Here is a 22,980-nt window from a genome sequence, read left to right on the forward strand (position 1 = left end):
CTTGTTGCCATATTTTCTAAAGTCTTCGCAGTACATGGTATTTTCGGTTTTGCTATGAACTAGCCAATCTCGTCCTAACTTCCATTTGTCATTGAACTGTCTTATCTTCCTATTAGCATCTTATTCATCTCTGCCCCTTTCTTCCTGAGCAGCAGGGTTTGAAACTCCAGCTATATGTTGCCACATAGTGCACTTGCCAGTCATCAGCAACTTTGTTGCTTCGTTCATTAACCACAAGTTACCGTATCATTGATTTTATCTGAGATGTTAATGAACGTTCTAAACAATTGTAACATGTTGTGTCAGAATGTTTATGCAGGTGCTCATGGGAGTTGTAGGCGCGTAATATTACATTGCAATGCATTTATTATATCAGATGCCTTCAGAGAAAACTACAATTAAAATATATTGTCATACCACAGAATAAACCACCTGCCAAAGTGGCTAGTGAGACTGAAGTTATTACCCACCAAAGCCGAAATTTACCCTCATTTGGTGGGTGGGCGGGTGCTAATGTAAAGCCCCGGTGCATAGGTATTCACTCCCCCAAAGTCAATACTTTGTAGAGCCACCTTTTGCTGCAGTTACAGCTGCAAGTCCCTTGGGGTATGTCTCTATTTGCTTAACACATCTAGCCACTGGGATTTTTGCCCATTCCTCAAAGCAAAACTGCTCCAACTCCTTCAAGTTAGATGGGTTGCATTGGTGTACAGCAATCTTCAAGTGATGCCACAGATTCTCAATTGTACTGAGGTCTGGGCTTTGACTAGGCCATTCCAAGACATTTAACTGTTTCCCTTTAAACCACTCCAGTGTAGCTTTAGCAGTATGTTTAGGGTCATTGTCCTGCTGGAACGTGAATGTTCGTGGTGGTGCCATATGCTTTCTATTTTTCTATAGTGGATTTAATGGTGATCTGTGGGATATTCAAAGTTTGGGATTTTTTTTTTTATAACCCAACCCTGATCTATACTTCTCCTCAACTTTGTCTCTGACCTGTTTGGAGGCTCCTTGGTTCTCATGTTGTTTAGTGTTGCAGAGTCAGGGTCCTTCCAGAACAGGTTGATTTATTCAGACATCATATGACAGATCATGTGACACTTTGATTGCAAACAGGTGGATCTTAATCAACTAATTATGCGACTTATGAAGTGAATTGTTTGGACCAGCTCTTATTTAGGGGTTTCATACGAAAGGGGGTGAATACCTATGCACACTCCAGATTTCTATTTTTTCATTTTAATAATTTTTTGTATCACAATAAAAATACAAAAAAACAATTTGCACCTTTAAAGCTGTAGGCATGTTGTGTATAAATCAAATGGTGCTAACTAGAGGTCTGCGCGGGACTGATTTTCCCTCCCGCTCCCGCTTACTCCCGCTAGTTTGTTTCCCGCTCCCGCCCGCACCCGCAGAAATATTTAATATTTCGTCCCACTCCCGCCCGCATATATTATGGTTTCTCTCGCTCCCGCCCCGCTAAAATCCCGTAATTTCCCCGAAACGCTCGTTGTGCTTCCGTTCTAGCCTGCCAGAGATTCCCTCACAATATGTGCACTGATTGCACAATGCATTTATAGAAAGTAAAACCAGTAAAATAAACAGCAACTGCAATTTGTTTAATGTGCATTTATTCTCACTCAAAACGCGTTTACATGATGTAGACTCAGCTTGAGTCATTTAGAAAAGCTTGGCCAACAGCCTTAAAATACAAACTGAAAAAAAAATCAGTAGCCTAATAAATGAAGGTGCTTAAATAAATTAAAAATAAGTATGGAAAAATAACGAAAATGCAGGTATAAACTATGCGGGGCTGTGTTGGCTACTAAACATGCCCATGATGAATTGAAAAGGGAATTTCAAAAGAAGTTTACATCTTTTAACAGCTTGCCTATCATTTTAATAAAACGAAAATAATTGCACCTGATATTCCCGAGGGTGTCTTGTGCTTCTACACATGCCCATGGAGGAAAAAAATGTTGTTCACCGATGTGGGCTTCAGTAGACTGCGTCGCTGCTCCAGAATGCGGCCACAGATACTGAAAGCGCGTTCCGATGGTGCGCTTGATGCTGGAACGCAAAGCACGTGACGTGCCAATTTGCTTAGAGTAGGAAATTCGTGGCAATGCTTCTTCCACCAGAGTAGAACATCTTTTGGGCCGTGTGATCCTTGGCCGTCCAGCTTGACTTTTAAATAGTCCTGTATCTCTGTGTCCAGTGGTATCTCCGAGTGGCGTGTAGTGCCTGATTGCATTTTAGTCCAGTCTGTGTGGGCCTAAATAAATGAAGCAAATAACTTCACTAACTTAACGGCAGGACAGTCAATGAACGACAGACCTTTACGACAAGGCGCACGCGCAATCTCCCTTTCAGGGCATAAATTGAAAATATCTCGCAGTCGCTGTGTGCCGCGAGAGCAGATCCCTTGAGAGTTCACAGAGCAGGCGGTGTGAACTACCCCTTGTAGCTCAAACACCCGAAGTTAGCTCATCACCTAATTACTACATATCTTCCCCAGTTAAAAAAAAAACACTTTTCAAATACACAGTGAATAATTTTGTGAAATGTATTTACATTGCGGGACTCCAGAGAACATGCTTATGCCCGCTCCCGCGACTACACCTCTCCATTCCCGCCCGCTCCCGCAGGAGGGTGTCAAATAATGACCCGCGCCGCATGCTTTTGCGCCGCATCCCGCGGGTCCCGTGGGAGTCCCGTCCCGTTGCAGTCCTCTAGTGCTAACCCCCCCAAAATCAATTTTAATTCCAGCTTGTAATGCGACAAAACAGGACAAACACCAAGGGGGATGAATATTTTTGCAAGACACTGTATAAAAAGAAAGACAGGTATTTTAAAAAAAAAATTTAAAAATAAAAATAAAAAAGCCAGACTGAAGTTTACAGGAGATCACCAGCCTTTTGGAGGACTGTCCTCTGGTCAGAGGAAAACAAACCTTAAACTGTTAGACCGTAATTTTAATCTGAAGAACACCATCCCAACTTGATGGTAGTGGGGTGACAGCATCATGCTGTGCAGGTATTTTACTGGAAAAGGGACTGATGGACTTTAGAAAATAGATGACATCACGTGGAAGAACGATTATCAAGAAATACCGAAGCAGCACCTCAAAACATCAGTCAGAATGTTAAAACCTGGCCACAGCTGGGTCTGCAGAGATGTCCCAAAATGGTTTAAAAACAAGAAAGTGGAAGTATTGGAGTGGCCATCGCAAAGCCCTGACCTGAGTCCCATAGAAAATTTGTGGACTGTACTAAAAAAGTGTATTTGAGTGAGGAGGCACACACACACACACACACACACACACACACACACATACAAGTTTATAGAAGGCTACAAGAAGAGTTTTATTCAAGTTCAAGTGATTAAAAGGCAACAACAGCAAATACTAACAAAAAATGTATGTAAACTTTTGACCATTGAAAATCTGATATATAAATAAAAGTTGAACTGCATCTGTATCTTATCTGTTATTTTGAACTTTCCTCTTATTGAAATAAAGTAAATGCCCTGACCGAGTTAACAGGAAATGGTAACAGGAAATGCAGGGAGATGTGAAAATTGAGTTTGAATATATTTAACCTCAGTTTGTAGAATGTTTTCCCTCAATTGTATTTACACAGTAATGACATGTGGTAATCTCAATCAACTGTATATCAAATGCAAAATGTTTTGTCAAAGTAAGTCATTAATTTTAGTTTCAGTATCAGTGTTATATTATGGTTTATGTCTTTATCCCCATTAGCCAGAGATCCTTTCTCTGCAGCCAAATGAAGTGTCCTTTCATGGCAAAAACAATGCCGAGATAAAGGGAAAGAATCTGGAACTGGTTAAAAGAATTCGCTTCCAAGGTTATATGGAGTGCGCTTCAAAGGAGTGAGTGTTACTGAATGTCTGTGGGTTTGTGTTCATGTAATTGTAGACAGATTTGATTTGTTCTGTGTATCTACTGTTCCCAGGAAATCAGTGTTGGAGCGCTCTGCGGACACCCTGAAGTTCCATATTCCTGATGGAAACAAAGGAACCGCGAAGGTGTGTGTGGTGACAGAAGATGGACGCTGTCATAGTAGTGCCATCGTTACATATTATTCCCCGCCCACCTGTACTGAACTGCAGCCTGGAGTCACCTGGTCCAGGTAGGACACAGATAAAGACAATAATTAACACTTAAGAAAAAAAAAATATTCAAATGTGCCATTCATTAAAAAAAATCAGATTGTATTTTTGGCAGGCTTCTCATAAAACACATAAAATACCCTATTCAGTCTTGTGTACATATGAAAACCAGTAAAGCAGAAAGTTAAAGATAAGTGGAATTCTTGATTCAGCTCGCTTTGCTTGGTTGTCGTGCACTGAAACTGATCTATAGAGATGCCAAACTTTATTTGTACTGTACGGGCAACAAAAAACAGGTCACAAAGCTGAGCAGAATCTTCTGGTGCCCTGATTGTGTGGTCTCCTTGAAGATGAAGAAAGCGTTAGTCACTTCCTGAAGGCAATGCTGCTAGTACTGACTGGTTTCACTTCCCTTTCACTTCAGAAGCTTATGCTAAAATTAAAAAATATATATATATGCACTTTACAAGTTAACTGACAAAACTGATCCGTTATTCTCACTTCATACAGTTAAATAATTTTAGACTTCATTGTATTCCTTATTACTGTCGCCTGATATTTAGCCTGATACTCTGCAGCTGTGAATAAATAATTGTTTATATGTCATTCAGTGGTGAGAGGAAGATTCACGTGTCGGGGAGCAATTTAAAGTTTGTGGATGCAGTCGAAATTCATACATCTTCCAGTGAGAGCTTCCACAGCCAAGACAACAAGGTTGGAAATACACAGCAAGTATCAATGGAAATCAATGTACTTACACTTAACACCAAAAGACACACTACATGGAAGTATGCACAAGTTTTTTGAATTGAGGAAGAACCTGAGACAAGCACAATGAGGTGGGAAGTAGGGGTGCTGAGGAGGACCTGACTTTCAGGATTCCTTTAACTGCAACTGCTAAGATTAATAGTTATGCCTGAATATGGATAAATAAATAAACAGGCATAGAAAACTGTGAAATTGAGTATTTAGAGTTTTTGAGGCTAATACCACAGATATTTGGCTACAATTACAAATTTTAATTTATTAATGAACGGCATGCTTTGTAAGCATTACTATTTATAGTTATTGTTATGGAAGGTCTACAAGACTCGTGTCTTCAGGACAGAGGAGTTTGTACTGTCTGGTTTCTCAATAACATGTGAAGCTGTATTTCCATCACTTTAAATTCAAAAGAGAGAAAAACCAGAGTGAGGAAGTGTGCGTAGCTGCTACAATGTAAGTGTAACAGGAACTAACACCTATTGAGAAACCTCTCCAAAGTACTAACATCAACAGTCCTTCCATAAATATAAAATAAACATCTCCAACAGAAAACTTCATTATTAAAGATCAAAGCTTATACATCCATCCATTATCTGTAGCCACTTATCCTGTTCGACAGGGTTGCAGGCAAGCTGGAGCCTATCCCAGCTGACTATGGGCGAGAGGTGGGGTACACCCTGGACAAGTCGCCAGGTCATTGCAGGGCTGACACAGAGACAGACAACCATTCACACTCACGGTCTATTTAGAGCCACCAATTAGCCTAACCTGCATGCCTTTGGACTGTGGGGGAAACCGGAGCACCCGGAGGAAACCCACGCAGACACGGGGAGAACATGCAAACTCCACACAGAAAGGCCCTTGCCAGCCGCCGGGCTCGAACCCAGAACCTTCTTGCTGTGAGGCGACAGTGCTAACCACTACACTTCTGTGCTGCCCCAAAGCTTATACAAATTATACAAAAGATTATACAAAAGATATAAACGATAATAGAAATGCACAATTTTTCCATGGTAAATAACAGCATGTTTTAAATCTGTTTATTATTAGGCTCAGATTATTTGGTATGTCCGTGTCCATGTGAATGAGCTGTTATAGGAATAATAATGTATTATGAGTTCATTCGTATAAGTATATTATTTATGATACAGATGCAAGATTCATGCTGCTATAGAAAATTAATCAACACATTCTGATGTAAAAATTAAACCGCATTGTGGTATAATCATTGAAATCAACGCACAATTTCTGTTAAATCTATGAGACTGTTATTCAGGTATAATGTCATAGCAAATGCCCATATACACTACATAAAATTACAGCAGCAGCAGCAGCAGCACCCCCACCCCCCATGTGAAACACCTTCCTTTGTCCCTGTACACATCCAGAGTATACAGTCCAAATAAAAGTAAGCATGAACTATTGAAAACAACATCAACTTGACAAGAAACACTAGGAACCTGCAAATGCTGAAATGCCTGAGCTTTAGTAAGAGAGTTATGGCAAGACCTTGTAACAGTAATAAATTGCAAACAGGGGCCCGCAATGTTTGTAATTTATAATGATTGCACTATAATTATTATATAATTACAATGCTATAATTACTATAAAAGCTCTGCGAGACTTTCCTGGAATTGGATCTGACTATAAAGGTTTTTTTTCAACATAACTGTCATGCAATCTCAATCATTTAACTAAAAATTCAAATCAGTTTGCTTTTAAAAGTCAAGGAATTTAACATTATGACAATAGCTTGTGCTGTGAACTAGGAGACTTGGTGTCAGGTGCGAGGTAGGAGGCGGATGTAAGTGCAGAGTTGTATTTGTTAAGAAAGTGCAAACACACACACAGGCAAACAGTCCAAATCGGCAGGCTAAATCCAAAACGTTAAACAAGCAAAGGGTCAGGCGAGGCACAAACAGGATATCACAGGCAGTGAGAAAACAGGAACGAGGAACAGGCACAGGAATCAGAAAACCAGGAAATCAGATATGAGCAGTAAGGCTCAGTAATGCTTACTGACATAGCATAATACTTTGCACAGATCGTGCATCTAAACAGTCTTTATATAGGTGCACATGCTGCTCCTTAATTATATGCGGTGTGTGTCGTTAACAGCGCGCATGCAAGAGTCCGCTGGATGCACGCGCAGCCCAGCGCGCGCCTGAGAGTTCTTCAGGTGCACGCACCAAAGCACGCAGGACTGACATTTAGTAGGTGATACTGTAGTGAGAAAAAGGTTCTTGCCAACAATATTATTAATTAAGGAGGATGGTGCCTGGAGAGTGTACCTCTGTGGTTGAACTTCCTCAGACCAATGCACATTCTGTTCTACGACATGAGACCAGGCCAATATTCAAACCAAAGGAAACTGCAAAATTTCATTTTTTTAATCCAGCTGCACATACAAGCTTACATAGCAGTTCCTATTCATGTTATTATCTTTTACATTCTCCTAGACCTTTTGGTTTCGCACTCCTAATCAAAGAAAATTCAGCGATGCTGGGCCATTCACTGTCTCACTTAGGGTGGTGAACTCAACAGTGGACTGTCCAGTTAATCTCATTTACCAACCAGACCCAGAATTCACCAGCTTCACTACCTCTAAAGTGGGCAATGACGTGCTGGTCACCATACAGGTAGGACAGGATTTTGGAATGTGATTTCAAGAACACACATATTGTTTTCACTGTAATGCAAACATTGGGCCTCATTTATCAAGCTGGATGCAAACGAATTTATTTGTAAATTGTTCATATGAGCATTTACACAAGAAATCTATCATTCATGAAAATGCCATAAATTCATAAACACATTCATATCTGACTCGTGCTCCTGAGTGTGTAAATTTACACACAAGAAGAGTAACTTATGTAAACCTCAACTTGATCGACTTCATATACAATATAAATATAATCTGCCCGGATTACTGCACTTTTATATCTGGAATATACTGTAGAGTTTAAACTGCTTATTTGTATAATGTTTACAGCGTTTAGTAGATGTCCTTATCCAGAACGACTTATAGAAGAGCTTTAGAGTCTCTATTAAAAACAGATCCTCATGCTACTTCAGTAGGTCAGGGATTCAGAGGACCATCCTGAATATTTAGTGAAAACCAGTCATTTTATTTTATTGGCCCTAATTAATCAATATGAAAAATAAAATGATCAAGCTGACACAAATTCATAGATGAAGACAAATAAAATTAATCATTCGATTATGACAAAAGAAACAGCAGAAAATTTTCTTTTTTTTTTGGCTTACGCAAACATTTACACATGACTTTGCTAAAAGAGTGATAAATGAGGCCTGATGTTCAGGATAATTTAAATTCACAAACCTGCAGGTAAAAACAGGGGAAAGGAATCCTTCTAGCTTTCACTGCTGCACCATGAGTGTTAAATCGCATTTATTGAAAGCACAGTTTGGCTTTCCCTGCTGTAATATGACTCATTTTAGTTACAAAGGTCATGATAAATAGGTAAAGAGATGAACTGAACATCCTGAAGAAAGTACAGACTTTATTGTGAACAGACGTGCCAAAAATCGATTAGATAGCACAATATTGGTTTTGTGGACATTTTAAATGACCATTACTCATTTATTTCAGTTGAGAAGCTAAAGACAATGTAACCTGGTGTTGTGATAATACTGTATAACACATTAGACTCCCACTAAATATGTCTCACTCATATTATGATATGAAAGGTTAATATTGGCACATACCTACTTGGCGTGCACTAAAGCATTTGTTTTGTGTTTTAATCTTTAAAGTAGAATACTACAAGTGTCTTGTCCAGTGTAATCAAGTCTATTCCTCCCTCTCTCTATTATGTCAACTTTCCATCTTTAGAAAACGGAGGACTTATTGAATTTGACTAAAGCGGATCTAAACGTGTGGGTCTCACAGGACCAAAAACGGTTTGAGTGTATAATAGAGGTAGTTGAGCCCACTGTTGTGATCTGTAAGATTTCAGGAGCTCAGGATAATAAAATCAACGTGGACTCACTCAAGGTATGACTTTATTATCAACTATTATTACGCAATCCTGCTTTTTACTGTGAAACCTAAAAACCACTGCTGAATAGTGATGCGCATGTTTTGTTGTTTGTTTTGTTTTAGATAGAGTTTGGCAAGGCTCCTGGAATTGAACTGAGAGCAGGGGGTAGTATGCTATATCTATATATCACACTTGCCACATTAATCATTTTGATTCTTCTTGGTGCTGTTGGTGAGTATTGACCAGCTTGTGATTTCTATGTTTGATTTTTGGATTCTTTGTCCATGGTTACTGGGCCAACTCAATGTTGAGGAGTTCTGTATCTGTCTGCATATCTGTACCTTTTGTCTAGCTGGAGTATTTATCCACCGTAAGAGCCAGCAGCGGATGAATACACAAATGAATAAACATCTGGAAACGCTGGAGAATGAAATCAGAATGGAGATCAGACAAGGTAAATCCCATACTAACCAACCAACTAACTGTATACACTGATCAACCATAACATTATGATCACTGACAGGTGAAGTGAATTACATTGATTATCTCATTACAATGGCACCTGCCAAGGGGTGGGATACAAACTGCTGAAAAAAATTAATGCCAACACTTTTCTTTTTTAGTTGGCATTAACTTTTTCAGCAGTTTGTGCTACAGTAGCTCTTCTGTGGGATGGAACCATACGGGCTATCCTTCGTGCCCCATGCGAGTCAGTAAACTTTGGCCACCCATGACCCTGTTGCCGGTTCACCTTCCTTGGACCACTTTTGGTCAGTACTAACCACTGCATTACAGGAATCCAGGAATACCCCACAAGATGTACCATTTTGGAAATGCTCAGACCCAGTCATCTAGCTCTCACAATTTGGCCCTTGTCAAAGTCACTCAAATCCTTACACTTGCCTGTTTTTCCTGCTTCCAACCAGGGGCGATTTCTCAGAGACAACAAGGGAAGCCGAGCTTCCCCTAAAATTCTCTCCCCAAACTGCGGCGTCTACGACGTTGAATTCTCATTAAAACAATAACTTGCATAACATAATATATGCCCAAGATTGTATTTATGTTCATAACTATCCTGTAACTTATTTGAGTGATGTCTGACAAACTTGCAGTTCGCTACGAGAATCACCTTTGCTGCCAGGCTGTAACCTTTCTTATTTCAATGGGCTCTATGGACTGGCAGCAGTGTTGCCAGATTGGGCGGTTTTAAGTGCATTTTGGCGGGTTTTGAACATATTTTGGGATGGAAAACGTCAGCAGTATCTGGCAACACTGACTGGCAGCCGGGTATCCGTTGCAGTCTACAAGACGGCTCTGAACAGCCAATTTCGGCTAGTTGTTATTGGTTAAAATCAACAAAATCGTCACTTCCAGGGAAGCCGGGCTTCTCTGGGACTAAACGAGACAGTGGGAGGGACAAGAAGCCGGGCTGATAAAGGATTATTGGAGGTAGTGTTTGAAAGACATGAGGAGGGTGGTACTTCAGCGAGGAACACGGAAGTATGATCAGTCAGTCCCTAGCGGATGTCGAGAAAGTGTAGTCGTGTGCCAAAGTGCTGTCCGAATTTCTTTTCATATAAACGGTTCTTCTCATTGATGTCTCTGTACATTACTCTGTAAATAAATGTAAATATTACTCGTTGTGCTCCGTTAACTTTCATCCATTCTATCAGTTTGATCATTCGTGAATTCACTCGTTTATTTCATTTGTAGTTCAATCTGGTTGTAGGCTAGCTTGAGCCTTATTGGGATCTGCAGTGCTAGCTGCTAACAGAAATTGGTAAAGTCTCTGGAAAGCACAACCAGCTGGTATGACAGGGTCACAGACCATTTTCTGGAAAAGGAGCGGAGGGCAGAATTTGTGTATAAATAGTGTTCATGTTCATGAATCTGAAGTGTGTATATTGTTCAGTAATGTTAAGAGAATGGTGGGCTCTGTGTTATAGGTTATACCTGGGTATAATATTCAAGGTTCTGTGTGTTGCATAGCCTATGAACATAGTGTGTTCATAGGTTATGAATTTCCAGACTGTGTTGCAGAAGATGTTCAAGGATGTGTTGCACAGCTGGGTGTTGTGTTAAAGACTCTGTGTTGCATATCAGGGTATGATGTTCAAGGCTCTTCGTTGAATAGCCAGTGATTTTTGGATGTTTGATATTTTTGATTAAGGATATCAGGCACTAGCCTGGCAAGCCAGACTATAACATGAAATGTACATGCAAAAATACTTTCTGCCACTAGGTAGGGTTGTCTAGTTCACTATGCTAATGGGGCACACCTTTCTATACTTTGATATCCGGCCTACAGGTTTTACGATGAATGCGTAAAATGGGCTTCCCCTGTTTTAAAAACCAGCAGCCGCCACTGCTTCCAACACAGCAACTTCAAGAACTGTCTGTTCTCTTGCTGCCTAATATATCCCACTCCTTGGCAGGTGCCACTATAATCTTATTCACTTCATCTGTCAGTGGTCATAATGTTATGGCTGATTGTTGTGGTGTGTGTGTGTGTGTATACTTGCTGATCGCAAAAGCGTTCTTTAAAAGGTTATTAGTAAGAAAATTGAAAATTTTGGAAATATTTTTAATATGGTTCCAGAAGGAACCGTTAAAGTCTTCTTCAGAAGGACTTTGAAGGGTTGCAGATTTATTTTTTCCTAACAGCTTAATAGCACTATAGAGGAAAATAATGGAATATTTTTAAGGCACTAGTTAACCAGTAAGCTTTTCACTTTTAGTTGAAGAGAGTTCCTTAAAATTCTTTAAAGCGAATTTCTGAATTTAAAGTGATTGTTTTCTGTTTTATACAGGATTTGTGGATTTGCAGACAGAGAGTTCAGATCTGGTTGAAAGTGTTGGCGCCATCCCTTACCTTGATTATAAACATTTTGCATTGAAAATATTCTTTCCTGAGGTTTGTGCATTCTAATTGTCTGATAATCTAATGTGTTACTTGAAGTCTTCGAGCTTGACAGCTAGTGTGTGTTTTGTGGGTGTGGAACTTGAAGAAGAAGCCTTTATTTATCACACGTTCACTCGAGCACAGACTTAAGCACACAGTAAAATTCCTCCTCTGCATTTAACCTATCTGAAGCAGTGAACATATACATGCACACACAAGTGAGCAATGAGCACACACACATACCCAGAGCAGTGGGCAGCTATGCTACAGCACCCAGGGAGCAGGTGGGGGTTAGGTGCCCTTGCTCAAGGACACTTCAGCCCAACCTCAGTCCATGGCTGCCCCGTGTTAACCTAACCACATGTCTTTGAACTGTGGGGGAAACCGGAGCACCTGGAAGAAACCCACACAGACACGGGGAGAACATGCAAACTACACACAGAAAGGCCCCCGTCGGCCACTGGGTTCAAACCCAGAACCTTCTTGCTATGAGGTGACAGTGCTCACGACTACACCACCATGGGGGTATTGGGGTATATTTTACTCTATATAACCCACGGTGATTCCACCATCGTGGGTTGCATCAGTGAGGAGGAGGAGTACAGAGGGGTTGTGATGCAGAGAGCACCACCTCCAACATCTGCAAGACCATGGAGCTAGTGTTGGACTTCTGAAGAGCAAGAAGCCCCCACCACTATTAACATACAGGGAGAGGAAAAAGATACAAGTTTCTGGGAATGCACATAAAGAATAAAATTGACTATATGGACAATACCGAGATTCAGAAAGGACTGTGCAGACTTTTCTTTCTTTAGAGGTTCAGGTCCTTCGACATGTGCAGTAGACTGCAGATGTTCTACTGGTCTGTGGTATCAAGACTGGGGAGACCAACAAACTTAACAAGCTGGTGAGGAAGGCCAGCTCCATTGTTAGACTAAAACTGGACAGTCTGGAGGCAGTAGTGCAGAGGAGGATGAGGGATAAAATCAGAACCATCCTAAGCAACCCCATCCATCCCCTCTGATAAATTGTGGCAAATAGGGAGTCCTTCAGCCACAGGCTCGTCTCCCCCAAATGCAAGACAAAGGCAATGGACATGAGACCCCCAGCTGATGCCTTTTCCCTAGTTGTCACCCCCCTTCCTCTAGCATTCCTTCCAAATGGGATATACCTATATACACCCTTGGCTAAAAACACTTTCATGTCTTACCCAGACACTATACAATTTAATTTATATACCTACTTTGGTCATTTAAATTTCGAACTGTTCTTTACTGTGCTTTATCTGCCATTTTGCATTACATGCACACTTAGTCACTGTAAATAACTGAACCTTTTTTTTAGCACATTTATTGTTATTTTTATTGACCATTACTAAATTACACTTTATAATATTTTTTTTAAATGTTGTATTGTGTTTTTATATACACACTTCTTCACCTGTCTTTCTGCTGCTTTGAATGCAAATTTCCTCACTTTGGGATAATCTTATCTTATCTTATCTTATCTTATCTTATCTTATCTTATCTTATCTTATCTTATCTTATCTTATCTTATCTTATCTTATCTTATCTTATCTTATCTTATCTTATCTTAGGGGGGTCCTTTAGCAAACAAGATGATCAAAGAAATTGGCCAGGTGAGAGAACTTTTACAGTACACTCATTATTTAGGGATTTGCTCACATGATTAAGGGATTTGCTCATTTCATTTACATGCATCTTAAACAAAATGTAGTGATTTTGTTTATATATAAACTACTCAGAGAAACTTTTCTAATCTCATCTGATATGATCGTGTGCTGACAGTACCATTTCCTTAGCATCTGAGAAAACATGCACATGCTCAGGCTATTTATATAGTACAATTTTTATAAATATTTAAAAGGCAGATAACACCCACTGACAAGTTGTAGTATAAGTCATCCCACATGTTATGGTTTCATTTAATTTGGAGGACTTAGAAATGAAATAAAGCAGCATTACTACACTAAGAACATGTCTGCATAAGAGGGGGCTCAAGTCACTTGCGGAGAATTATAGACGGCTGAGTATAGTTGCGACAGTATCCAAGGTGCTATCCGGGATGGTCGTTGAGAGGATCAGAGAAGTTTACGAATGCATCTTGTCGTCATCGCAATTTGGCTTCCAAGTGAAGAGGTCAACATCGGATGCTATATATATTCTATGCCAGTTGATTGAGAATGCAGGAAAGTCCAAAACCCCAATTTATGTAGCCTTTGTAGACCTAAAAGCCGCTTATGACTGGATTCCGAGAGATGCTCTACTCAAGTGCTTAGAAGTCCGACTCAAGCACTCCCACCTGGTATCTGTATTACGTGCATTATACACCGGCATGAAAGCCTGTATTAAAGGGAGCACACGATTCTTCGAGATGCTGGCAGGGTGCCGTCAAGAAGCCTTGGAGTCGCCTCTCATTTTCAACATATACGTGGACTTTGTGGTACGAATTGCACGCAATGAAGTACTGAAGAAACATCCAAAAGCAGGCCTTAGAGTAGAGTACTACATACCTAATGAAGTGTCACCGAGGGAATATCGTAAGAAGGCCCCACCAGTTGGTGTCACTCACATCACTGAACTCATGTATGCAGATGATGAGGTCATTTTTGCTAACTCTGTCTAGGAACTGAAGAACATCCTTGAAATTTATGAACAAACGTTCACACGGTTTGGGTTGCAGATGTCATACAGCAAAACTGAGACAATTGCCTTCAATGTTGACGATGAAGTCAAGAACCAGGAATGCCTGATAACTGTCGGTAACAATAAAATAAAGAATGTGCGAAGTTTCAAATACCTTGGCTACACCATTGCAAACGATGAAATAGACACATCTCGTTTCCTGTATGCCAGGACTGGAGCCACCTTCCAGAAATAGAATGAGCTTAAACACATGCTGACAGACCATAGAATACAGTTATCTACAAGAGTGACATTTCTGACCACATGTGTGCAGTCTCACCTGCTATATAGCATCCAAGCATGACCTCTAACAGAGAAGGAACTGGATAAGATTGAGACTTTGTGGCATGGTTTCTTAAGGAAAATGGTGAAAGGTGGATACCAGTGTAAAAACTCCACAAACAGAAAAGAACAGAGTGATGTCCAACTTGAAGGAGAGATAGATTGGAGCTTTATAATCTCAAACCAACGCCTACGGGAGATCAACAACACACTACCTATCCGCAAGTTCTGCTACCGCCAACATTTGAAGTATATTGGCCATATCTGCCGACTTGACAATGACGCCCTGCAAAAATAGGCACTCTTTGATGTAACGTCTAGGAGAGTATGGATGAATGTTGAAAAGCTACTGGGAGTTGATGCCCAACAGGCAAGAAAAGCCATGATAGAAAAGGCAGCCCTCCTGCGACTGATGGATGTCAGATTTCCACCTCCATCCATTCAGAAGCGCCCCAAGGCCGGAAATGCGCCGGGTGGGAAACTATGATGATGCCATTATCTAAGTCTAACATTACTGTGTGTCTTTTGTTATAATTAGTTTGATCAGAGTGAACAGGTTTAATTTGTGTAACTTTGAGATTGTGATGCCTTTTATTGTGACATTTACTCAAAAGGTTTTCCTCCACTGTTCAAACCAGATGAGAAGTTTAATCCTAATTTGCTCAAGCATGCATATAATAAAGTAGATCTATTTTTACAGGATTAGGCAACTCGTGGAGTAGAATTTTGTAGCAGTTTTGAACTAGTCACAGTCTTATGTGTATGAGTACTGAATATGATGCTTTCATAATCTAAACAAAAGGATAAGTGCTTGTTCTGATGTGTTCTGATCAGGATGCGGTGAATGCAGGGATGGATGAGAAATGCAAAGCTTTATCTGCATTGATTCGAGATCAGACATTCCTCACATGCTTTGTCCATACTCTGGAGGAGCAGAAGAGTTTTACCTTAAAGGACAAGTGAGTCTGCCAGCTCAGGCCACAGACACCCATGCAAAGAGGAAACTACTATAGTGGCCTCTTGACAAAAACGAAAAAAAAAAAAAAGTTGAAGTTCTTTATTCCCTTCTCTTGCAGTGACCTCTGAGTACAATAAGTTCTTTTATTCCTTGACTGTCACAAAGAACTTGCTTTAACAGTGTCTTTTCCCTTCATGCTTAAGCAATTTGATATTAAATTAAATTAAAATACAGACAAATTATGAATTGATGTCAAAGCAGTTTATGATTTCTTGTTTCATCCTGTCAGAACATATAGCATAAAAAGCCGACATAAATCTTGTGCTTTTATGTTGCTGATGAAGGTATTCTATCAATTCTGCTGTGCCCCTGGTTGGTTGACATGTTATTGTTTGTGATCTTGTTGGTCTGTTAGTCTTCAAAATGTCCACACTGTAAAAAAAAAAAACAAACTGTAGATTTTACAGTCATTAAATGGCAACCTGGCAACCTACAGTAAACAACTGTAAAAAAAATTTTTTACTGTAAAATCTTATATAGTATAAAATAACATATAATCCAGTACATTTGCTCATTCAGGATTCTGAAGGACCTCTACATGGCAGTTTGAGAAGGGGGTAATGGGATTGAACACACAACCTTCTGATCTGTAACGCAAAGCCTTAACTACTGAGCCACCACAACCACAGTGGATATCAAAAGTGTACATACCCTGTTAAAATGATAGGTTTTTCTGATGTAAAAAAAAAAAAATGAGACCATGATAAATAATTAAAAAAAATTTCCCACCTTTAATGTGACCTATAACCTGTACAATTCAATTGAAAAACAAACAAATCTGTTTGGGGGGAAAACATTTAAAAAAAAAAAAGTACAATAAGCTGGTTGCATAAGTGTGCACACCCTTAAACTAATACTGTGTTGTCACACCTTTTGATTTAATTACATCATTCAGTCTTTTTGGGTTCACACCTGCCATCAATTAAAATGACGCTGATTAACCCCAAATAAAGTTCAGACATTTACTCAGTTGCATTCTCCAGCAAAAGCCAGGGTTCACAGAGAGCTTATAAAGCATCAAAGGGATCTCATTGTTGAAAGGTATCAGTCAGGAGAAGGGGACAAAAACATTTCCATGGCATTAGATATACCATGGAGCACAGTGAAGGCAGTCATCAAGAAGTGGAGAAAATATGGGACAACAGTGACATTACCGAGAACTGGACGTCCCTCCAAAATTGATGAAAAGACAAGACGAAAACTGGTCAGGGAGGCTGCCGAGAGGCCTACAGCAACACTGAAGGAGCTGCAGGGATTTCTGGCAAGTACTGGTTGTGTACTACATGTGACAACAATCTCCCGTATTCTCCATATGTCTGGACTATGAGATAGGGTAAAAGAAAAACATCCAGGGCTGGCTAAATTTTGCAAAAAAAAAAATACATCAACTCTCCCAAAAGCATGTGGGAAAATGTGTTATGGTCTGATGAAACCAAGTTTGGACTTTTTGGCCACAATTCCAAAAGGTATGTTTGGCACAAAAACAACACTGCACATCACCAAAAGAACCCCATCCCCACAGTGAAGCATGATGGTGGCAGCATCATGTTTTGGGGTTGGTTTTCTTCAGCTGGAACAGGGGCTTTAGTCAAGGTGGAAGGAATTATGAAGAGTTCGAAATGTCAGTCAATTTTGGCCCAAAACCTTCAGGTGTCTGCTAGAAAGCTGAAGATGAAGAGGAATTTCATCTTTCAGCATGTCAATGACCCCAAAAATGTTTTGGAATGGCCCAGCCAGAGCCCAAACCTAAATCCAATTGAAAATCAGTGGGGTGACCTGAAGAAGGCTGTGCACAAGAGATGCCCTCGCAATCTGACAGATTTGGAGCGCTTTTGCAAGGAAGAGTGGGCAAATATTGCCAAGTCTAGATATGGCAGGCTGATACGGTAGACTCCGACCTAAAAAGACTGAATGCTGTAATTAAATCAAAAGGTGCTTCAACAAAGTATTAGTTCAAGGGTGTGCACACTTATGCAACCAGCTTATTGTCCATTCTTTTATTACCTCGCAAGGGACGGAGTCTACCAGGGGGCGAGGTATTGTTTTTGATCGGGTTTCTTTTGGCCCTTTTCCACTACCCTTTTTCAGCTCACTTCAGCTCGCTTCAGCTCACTTCAGCCCGACACGGCTCGCGTTTCGACTACCAAAAACCAGCACGACTCAGCTCGTTTCAGCCCTGCTTAGCCCCTAAAACTCGCACGGTTTTGGAGTGGGGCTGAAGCAAGCCAAACCGTGCCGAGTGAGGCTGGGGGCGTGAGCAGACACTCCCCTGTGCACTGATTGGTGAGGAGGAGTGTCCTCACATGCCCACACACGCCCCGCGAGCACGCTGGGATCTGTAAACACCGCAAACCCGGAAGAAGAATAATTATGAATTACGAGAATTTCTGAAGCCTTATGCGCCTCGCCTCATCTATACGCTCTTGCCAGTATCTGTTGGCGTTGTCGGTGACAACAAGCCACAGCACCAAGACCAGCAACACTAACGACTCCATGTCCTCCATGTTTATTGTTTACTATCCGGGTCGTGAGACTACCACTTAAAAGCTCACTGAATCAGTGACATACAGAGCATCGTGGACAAGTTCGCGGAGCGCAAGGCTCGTCGTATGCCCTTCAAATAATGCGCGCAGTAGGCTATTGATGTTTTATTATGAGCCATGTACAGTATGTCGCCTAATGTTTTTTTGTTTGAGTTACATGTTCGTTTGAAGGACTTAATGTACAAAATAACATAGTTGCACCCCGGAGTGTTGAAATTGGTAAACACAGTGCATTCAGTGAGGTTTGCACTGCCCTCCTTTTATTTCTGACTCTTCCTGTCACCGTTGCTGTGAAATCTTCATGAAACTTTCAAATATAACCTCCAAAATTTTGGGGGTCATCCGGCCACAGTCAAGGTCACGGTGACCAAAAAGGTAAAAAAAAAAAAAGCTGAGCTCAGACTGCAGGATTGCTGCCTCGGAAAGACTCCACCCACAAACACGCTGATTGGATCACTACCTGCCTCATTTACATACACTGCTGTCATTGGATGGTTTCTTGGTTCATTTACATATGCAAAGGAAGGGGGTTTGGTCATGCCCACTTTTAAACCCCATTGATAAAAACTTCCCCGCTCTGTTGATTTATTATTATAAATATACATTATAAATTATAAGTAAATGGACTAGACCAAATAAATCACTTTCAGACATGTTTATGTTTATTACAGAGGGAAAGTGCATTCCACTGAGCTTTCACTGTCTGTACTTTATATTTTTCTGCTCTTACCTCTTACAGTTTTTGAAACTGAAACCTCTGACCCGAGGATGACATACACATGCTGTCGCAGGGGGCAACAGAATCAGAATCAGAACCATGTTTATTGGCCAAGTATGTTCACACACAAGGTCAAAATCAAGGTCAAGGTCACCAAAAAGGTCAAAATTGTTTTTTCGCAATATCTTCCTTCATGTTCATCATAAGTGCTACCGGGCAAGGTTTGTTTTGCCTGGCAACACTTTTTTTTTATGTTTTCCCCCTAAGAGATTTGTTTGTTTTTCAATTGAATTGTACAGGTTATAGGCCACATTAAAGGTGGGAAAAGTTTTGAAATTATTTATTGTGGTCTAATTTTTTTTTACATCAGAAAAACCTATCATTTTAATGGAGTGTGTACACTTTTTATATCCACTGTAGCTCAATTAGCATGCAGACCTAGCACTGCCTAACTCTGTAGTATACAGTTATGAGGGTGGGTTCCCTTTTGAGTCTGGTTTCCTCTCAGTGTTTCTTCCTCATTGTCGTCTCAGAGTTTCTCTTTGCCATCATCGCCTCTGGCTTTCTCATTAGGGATAAACCTAAATCTATAGCTGCATTTCTGTAAAGTTGCTTTGTGACAATGTCCATTGTTAAAAGTATTATATAAATAACTTTGAATTGAATTAAATTTAATATAGCCAGCCAAGTAGTGTCATTTAAAACGAAGGACAACTCTACTAGTTTTACATTTAATAAATTGTTTTCTGGATATTCTGCTACCTCAGACCATTAAGGATATAACATGCCATCAGAGTTATTTAACTGAGTGAGAAAATACAAAAAATTCTGACATATTAGACTTTTCGTTGAGGTGTTGTGGGGTGTCCGAGATGCCACATCACTGCTCTTCAATTATGTTGCCCTACAAGGCCTGATCATTGTTCATGACTTTCATATTTGAGGTCAAGGCTAGACATTCGTCTGCCATGACAAAATCATGTCAAAATCAGGCTGAATTTGTGTAGTCTGATCCCAGTATTAGACATTTCCTCACATGCTCTGTCTATGCTGTAGAGGAGTAGAAGAGCTTCACCTTAAAGGACAAGTGAGTCTGCCAGCTCAGTCAAGTCAAGTTTATTTTTATAGCGCTTTTAATAATAGAAATTGTCGCAAAGCAGCTTTACAGAATTTTAATGACTTTAAAAATGAGCTAATTTTATCCCTAATCTATCCCCAATGAGCAAGCCTGTGGCGACAGTGGCAAGGAAAAATTCCCTCAGATGACATGAGGAAGGAACCTTGAGAGGAACCAGACTCAAAAGGGAACCCATCCTCATGGGCTCAGTCCACAGATACCCATGCAAAGAGGAAACTATTGTAGTGGCTTCTTGACAAAAAAAAAAGTGAGCGAGAGAGAGAGAGAGAGAGAGAGAGAGGGTAAAAAAAAAAACCTTTGTGATTTTATGTTTCTGATGAAGGTTTTTTATAAACCCAAATCAGAAAAGTTGGGATGGTATGTTGAAATTGAAATTAAAACTAAAACAAGGAATTGAAAGTAATCGTTGACTTGCACTGCAGTCAAAACAATACAGCAGCACAGTATTTGATGTTTTATCTCATGAATTTTATTGTTTTTTTTTCCAAATAAACACATTTCAATTTTGATTCTTGCAATGTATTTCAAAAAAGTTGTGACGGTTAAGCATCTACTCATTTTATAATGTTGCCTTTCCTTCTCACACCATTTAAAAAAATGTTTAGGAACTAAAGACTCCAAGTGATGAAGTGTTTCAGGCGTTATTTTGTCCCATTCTTCCTGCAAACAAGTCTTAAGTTGTGCAAAAGCACGGGGTCATCATTGTAATGCTTTTCATTTCAAAATTCGCCACATTCTCTATTGGGTACAGAAGGGATAGGTACCTTCTTCTTCTACAGCCATGCCTTTGTAATGTGTGCAGAGTATGGTTTTGCATTGTCTTGTTGAAATATCCCTGGAAAAAATGTGGTCTTGAAGGCAGAATATATTGCTCCAAAATCTCAATGTATTTTTCTGCAGTAATGCTGCCATCACAGAAGTGTAAGTTACTTTTGCCAAGGGCACTGACAAAACCCCATACCATAACAGACCCTGGCTTTTGGACTTGCTGCTGGTAACAGTCTGGGTGGTCCTTTTCATCTTTGGTCCAGAGCACATGGCGTCCATTTCTTATTTAAAAAAAAAAAAAAGACCTGGAATACTGATTTATCTGACCACAATACACATTTCCACTGTGTGATGGTCCATCCCAGATGCCGCCGAGTCTAGAGAAGTCGATGGCGCTTCTGGACACAGTTAATATGAGGCTTCCTTTTGGCAAAGTTTTAAGTGTCATTTGTGGATATAGCTCCATATTGTATTGCTTGACAAAGGTTTGCCAAGGTAATACTGAGCCCATGTGGTTATATCAGCTATTAATGAATGACGATTCTAGATGCAGTGCCATTTGAGGGATTGGAGATCACGGCTGTTCAGTTTAGGCTTGCACCCTTTTTATGCAACAAAATTACTCCAGATTACTTGAACCGTTTAATGATATTATGCACCGTCAAGGATGAAATATGCAAATCCCTTCATATCTTTCTTTGAGAAACATTCACATTTGTTGACAAACTGGAGCTCTTCAGCCCGTCTTTGCTTCTCAGAGACTAGGCCTTTCCTGGATACTGATTTTGTATCAAATCATGATTACAGTCACCTGTTGACATCGCCTGTTTCAAATCACATCATTATTTTTACTTCATTACTAGCCCTAAATTGTCCCCTTCCTGACTGTTTTTGGAATGTGTTGCAGGACTGAAACACAGAAATGGATGTATATTAACAAATGAAATGAAGCTAACCACAAAAAACATGAAATCTCTTGGGTTCCTACTGTCTGCAATGAAGTACAAGTCAAAGAAAATATATAAATCACTTGCTTTTTTTTGTTTGAATTTTCTATATTATCCCAACTTTTCTGATTTGGGGTTATGTAGCTCCTTATGCTGTGCCACTGGCTGGTTGAAATGTTACTCTTTGTGATCTTGTTGGTCTGTTTGGCTTCTCACACTGGCTCTCAGGTGTACAGTGGCATCGCTGTTGACTGTAATCCTGCATAGTGACCTGCCATACCTCACTGAGCTGATGGAGGAGTTACTCAAGAGTCTGATGGATCAGCCCACGAATGCTCAGCCCAAACTCCTGCTACGCAGAACAGAGTCTATTGTTGAAAAACTTCTCACCAATTGGATGTCCGTCTGCCTCTACGGCTTCCTTAGAGTCAGTACATACTTTGAGTCACACATCTGTAGATCTGCTCCATCACTCAGTTTTAATTGCCTGTTCATCTTACATCCATCTGTCCTTTTGCTCTGCCTATCTATTTGATTGACAAGTAACACCGCAAACTGATAAAGCAAACGTGTGCTCTTGTGTGATATTTTCACAGGAATCAGTTGGTCAGCCACTCTTTCTGATGGTATCAGCTCTAAACCAGCAGATTTCTAAAGGGCCAGTAGATGCAGTGACTGAGAAAGCTCTGTACACATTAAATGAAGACTGGCTCCTGTGGCAGGCTCAGGGCTTCAACTTCAGTCTGCTGGTTTGCTCCTTTCTTATTTCCTGCTATTTATGCTACATTTCTTGATTTATGAATGGATCCTTCATTTTTGCCTCAATTTGCTCCAACTGTGTTTTTTGGGTCACCTTTTTTAATTGCATTTTTTTTTGCAAATGTGTTGCCACTGTCATTCTGAATCACAGTTATCTGGCATCAGTGTCTTCTGTCTTGTCCCATGTCTTCAACATTTTTACACAGCACTGACAGCACTGCCTGACTCTATACAGTAGCATACAGTTATGTGGATGGGTTCCCTTTTGAGTCTGGTTCCTCTCACTGTTTCTTCCTC

The 22,980-nt window shown here is 40.2% G+C and overlaps 1 protein-coding gene across 1 annotated transcript in view; it reads left to right on the forward strand.

Moving 5' to 3' along the window:
* LOC132881604 (plexin-C1-like) overlaps window positions 1–22,980 on the forward strand; it is a 99,489-nt gene that overhangs the window by 24,208 nt on the left and 52,301 nt on the right. The window contains exons 10-21 of the mRNA XM_060914256.1: window positions 3,764–3,894; window positions 3,978–4,154; window positions 4,746–4,848; window positions 7,359–7,538; window positions 8,756–8,917; window positions 9,026–9,134; window positions 9,256–9,357; window positions 11,714–11,817; window positions 13,403–13,444; window positions 15,627–15,751; window positions 22,153–22,351; window positions 22,521–22,673. Coding sequence (XP_060770239.1) covers window positions 3,764–3,894; window positions 3,978–4,154; window positions 4,746–4,848; window positions 7,359–7,538; window positions 8,756–8,917; window positions 9,026–9,134; window positions 9,256–9,357; window positions 11,714–11,817; window positions 13,403–13,444; window positions 15,627–15,751; window positions 22,153–22,351; window positions 22,521–22,673 — 1,587 coding nt within the window. The remainder of the gene's footprint in view (window positions 1–3,763; window positions 3,895–3,977; window positions 4,155–4,745; window positions 4,849–7,358; window positions 7,539–8,755; window positions 8,918–9,025; window positions 9,135–9,255; window positions 9,358–11,713; window positions 11,818–13,402; window positions 13,445–15,626; window positions 15,752–22,152; window positions 22,352–22,520; window positions 22,674–22,980) is intronic.

The sequence above is a fragment of the Neoarius graeffei genome, chromosome 2 (assembly GCF_027579695.1).
Source record: "Neoarius graeffei isolate fNeoGra1 chromosome 2, fNeoGra1.pri, whole genome shotgun sequence".
In the NCBI taxonomy this organism is placed as follows: domain Eukaryota; kingdom Metazoa; phylum Chordata; class Actinopteri; order Siluriformes; family Ariidae; genus Neoarius; species Neoarius graeffei.